The sequence below is a fragment of the Coffea arabica genome, chromosome 3e, assembly GCF_036785885.1.
Source record: "Coffea arabica cultivar ET-39 chromosome 3e, Coffea Arabica ET-39 HiFi, whole genome shotgun sequence".
Lineage (NCBI taxonomy): Eukaryota > Viridiplantae > Streptophyta > Magnoliopsida > Gentianales > Rubiaceae > Coffea > Coffea arabica.
The window spans coordinates 41305280-41309681 of record NC_092315.1 but is presented as its reverse complement, the minus strand read 5'-3'; the positions used below and the strand labels follow the sequence as shown (position 1 = coordinate 41309681).

At 38.0% G+C, this 4402-nt stretch overlaps 1 protein-coding gene across 1 annotated transcript; it reads left to right on the top strand.

Moving 5' to 3' along the window:
• The first annotated feature begins 857 nt into the window (after positions 1 to 857).
• Positions 858 to 3152, top strand: LOC113737788 (L-type lectin-domain containing receptor kinase IV.1-like). The gene has a single exon (XM_027264965.2). The coding sequence runs from the start codon at positions 944 to 946 to the stop codon at positions 2972 to 2974; it is 2031 nt and encodes a 676-aa protein (XP_027120766.1). The 5' UTR covers positions 858 to 943; the 3' UTR covers positions 2975 to 3152.
• The last annotated feature ends 1250 nt before the right edge of the window (positions 3153 to 4402 follow it).

The window sequence follows — 4402 nt, the reverse complement described above, 5'->3', positions numbered from 1 at the left end:
AAATTCTTTTTCTTTTTCTTTTTTTAATTTTATCCCAGCATAAATAAAAATTATATAAACAGACATAATGGTGTCCTTTCAATCAGTATGTGCTGTCTGTCCTTTTTCAAAAAGCTAAGGAAGATATTGAACGAGTTTGGGGCAGGTAAGATAGTGTTTGGTATTATTACATAGTTATTGTATATTTTACATGACATGGTTTATGTAACATTATTTTGTTGTTTGTCTGAATTTTGTTCATGTATATCAAATGAACATGCGAATACAACTATATTTATAAGCATACATTAACTATTATAAGAAATATAGCAATCATGTCAATTGTACCAATCTCTTATTGAATATTGGATTTAAGGCCAGTGCGACTGTGGTTGGATTCAGTTTCCTACTATTCTTGTAGTTGTCATAGCCTATAAAAACACAATCTTGTTCTTTAAACAAAAATTGGTGCACATGGATTAAATATTTCATATTGTGATTATGTACTATCTTCAATATATAAAGCATGAGGAGGGGGTTAAATGTTAAAATATTGTGTCATTTTTTGATTTTTCAATTTTATCCTTACAAAAGTAAAGATTTACTAAAGATAACTATTTAAGTTTAGTAACTTCTAATAACTTCCACTTATAATTTTTATTTTTTGTTTGTTTGCCAAAAAAATTTCAAAATTCTAATAACTTCCATTAATTTCAATAAAACCAATATAAATTTTTTCTTCATTTGCGCACCCATAGGTGAGCTTTTCCCTCTAGTGCCCTATAATGAATACGTCACCGCAGTGACATCAGCTGTACGGAACAACTCCCATAAATACTACTACTGCCCTATGTCAAAACACTGAAGGAACTACAGCACAAGATAGTGATTTCAACAGGCTACAATCTTAGGATTAGCTTAAAAAGGATTTGGCAATTGACACACAAATCTTAGCCATCAAACCATGTCATTCAAACTAATAGCAGCAATCGTAGCCCATTTTCTAGTTCACATCTCAGCTGGTGCAGCAGCTTCTGACGACGTTGGGTTCATCTATCAAGGATTTCAATCATCAAATCTAAGCCTGGATGGATTAGCCAAAATCACCAACAATGGCCTCCTAGAAGTAACAAATACCACCATATCACAAACGGGGCATGCCTTCTATCCTAATCGCATCAATTTCAAGAGCACGTCTAACGGTTCAGCTTTCTCCTTTTCCACCCAATTTGTGTTTGCTATGGTACCTGAACTCGCAGTCGTGACCGGTCCGGGAATGGCTTTCGTGATTGCACCAACAAGAGGCCTTCCAGGAGGGCGTTCCGTAAAGTCCCTCGGCCTCTTCAATAGAAGCACCATTGGAAATCGAACAAATCACATTTTTGCAGTGGAGCTTGACACTTTCCAAAACGAAGAATTTGGAGATATCGATGGCAACCATGTTGGTATTGATATTAACTCTTTGAGATCTAATGTATCTCGGCCAGCAAGTTACCAAGCTAATAATAAGATTTCATTTGACAACTTAACTCTTTCCAGTGGCCAACCGATGCAACTTTGGGTGGAATACGATGGGGCAGATAGGAGAATCAATGTTACATTAGCTCCAATAGCAGATGCTAAACCAAAAACTCCTCTTTTGTCTTTGTCATGTGATCTTTCAACAATTTTACAGCAAACCATGTATGTTGGCTTTTCTGCATCCACTAGTCCGATTGAAGGGACATCTCATTTTGTACTGGGATGGAGCTTCAAGGTGAATGGTGATGCACAAGCACTTGATCTCTCTCAGCTCCCTAAGCTACCTCGGTTTGGACCTAAGAAGGTGTCTAAACTTTTCACGGTGGGATTGCCCCTCATTTGCACACTTTTGTTGTTGACTGTAATTTTTGGATCAGCATATTATTTAAGCAGGAAGTGGAAGTTTGCAGAAGTGCTGGAAGATTGGGAGCTTGCCTACGGACCTCACAGGTTCAAGTATAAAGATTTATACATTGCTACCAAGGGGTTTAGAGAAACAGAGCTGCTAGGGGAAGGTGGGTTTGGCAGGGTCTACAAAGGCGTTTTGCCAACTAACAAGGTTGAGGTTGCTGTCAAGAAGGTCTCTCATCAAGCAAGACAGGGAATGAGAGAATTTGTAGCAGAAATTGTCAGTATTGGTCGCTTACGCCACAGAAATTTAGTATCGCTCTTGGGTTATTGCCGGCGTAAAAGAGAGTTACTTTTGGTATATGAGTTCATGCCCAACGGTAGTCTAGACAGGTTTCTATACAGCCAACCCAAGTATACACTCCACTGGAGCCAAAGATTCCATGTCATCAGATGTGTTGCATCTGGATTACTCTACCTACATGAAGAATGGGAGCAAGTAGTGATCCACAGAGATGTAAAAGCCAGTAATGTACTGTTAGATGGTGAACTGAATGGACGATTAGGAGATTTCGGGCTGGCAAGGCTATACGACCACGGAACTCTCCCTCAAACCACCCATGTAGCTGGATCTCTTGGCTACCTTGCCCCTGAGTATAATAGGGCAGGGAGGGCCACAACGAGTACTGATGTGTATGCGTTTGGGGCCTTTTTGTTAGAGGTTGCCTGTGGAAGAAGACCTATAGAACCCCGAGCAGCACCAGCGGAGAACATCATTTTGGTTGATTGGGTATTTTCGTGCTGGAAAGCGGGCAATATTCTCCAGGCAGTTGATCATAATTTGGGTAATGAGTATGTGAAAGAGGAAGCAGAATTGGTGCTGAAACTCGGCTTGTTATGCTCTCACTCAGAACCAGTGATTAGGCCAAGTATGAGGCAAGTTCTTCTGTACTTGGAGGGATCAGTTACCTTGCCAGATTTATCATCACTGATCATCGGTATTTCTGGTATTGGTCTTGGCTCTGCCTATGGTGGCTATGAAGATATTAAATCGTTATCCTCATCTTCCACAGGCAAATATTTCTCTCATTCTGTGGCAGAATCTCTTCTCTCTGGTGGTAGGTGATTAACAATATCTTTCTGTACGTTAAGTTTGAAAAGATGGGCAAAAAAAAAAATGAAGAATAGCTTCTATTCCTGTGATTATTTTCTTTAAGTCGCTTTGTTGAGTGTGATTTTATGTAATAGTGCATTCAAGCTTGCAATGGTTGGTACTAAGTTTCGGTATTTCTTTCCTTGTTTAATTTTCTGTATTCTTAACATGAGTTAAACAGCTATTTATAGGTTAATAATGAAATACTTGCACTTAACCAGTCGGAGAAGCATCCACTAAAAGGGTAGCGAAATCATGCCTCATACCATAAATAAGAGCGAAGGTAGCCATTATGTTAGAATAATGACAATTTTCTGTGAGCTCATTATGTTTCTATGGAGCTATGATAAGAATAATAGCCTTCACAGTGTAATCGCAGAAAAGAAGTTAATCATGACAAAAGCTTAAAAGCTATCCGTTTAACTTGCCTGGAACCAATATAAAAGAGGCACAGTACATTTAATATCTAATTATTGTTGTACTACTATGAAAAACACAACTCGGGTTTGTTGCATTTGCACCTGGCCAATTACCGAGCAAGTCTGGTATGTGGACGTTTCCCCTGATAGAGAGCACCTCCCATTTTCCAGCATCTTACGGATCACAGGAAAGTGCTTGACAATTCATCGGCATGATGACTGAGAAAAGTCGTTGGACTAGGAAAACTCCTGTATATTAAGTCGTATCAACTCATAAATGAGTGGCCTACTCTTGAATGATGGCAGCCGCTAAATTTAAAGTCATATGAATTAGCATAGTAATTGATGTATAAACCTCAATCTGAATCCAGGACGTACAAAGGCATTTCCTTGATTAGCTTTTTCGATGAAGAGTTTAAAGAAGTTGTGTAAAGATTTAGAAGGTGTACAGAACTAATTAGATCAAAATAATGCACTGATATTTTCTTTGAATTTTTTTTATTGTAGATAGAGTTTGAATTTTCGATCTAAACCAAAGACGAATTTAGTTCCTTTTTTATAGCCAAAGCTCAATAGTTTTTTTGTTCATCCTCTATTGAATGAGTTTTTTTTTTTTTTTTTATACTTGCAATTATCAGTACGGACTACTGTAACGGTACAGGGCTTACACACACATAGCTTTCACCGCGACTTTTGGGACCTAGCCAACGAATCCAACATGTGGAAAGTCAAGAGCAGAGCAGTGAGAAACCGGGACTAAATTTAAAATTTGAGAAACCATGCTTAATCAGGGGTTAATTACAACTAATGTATTATCTTATTCCTCACTTTACGCCTTAACCATTTATTTTTATCCTTGACTCCCTGTGGAACAAAATTAACCTTTCATTATTCTAACTTTTTGTTTATCTTTTTTCCTTTCTCCTTTTTCCCCCTCCTTTATTTACTTTTCTCTTTCTTCTTTCTTTTCTCTTGCTTCCTC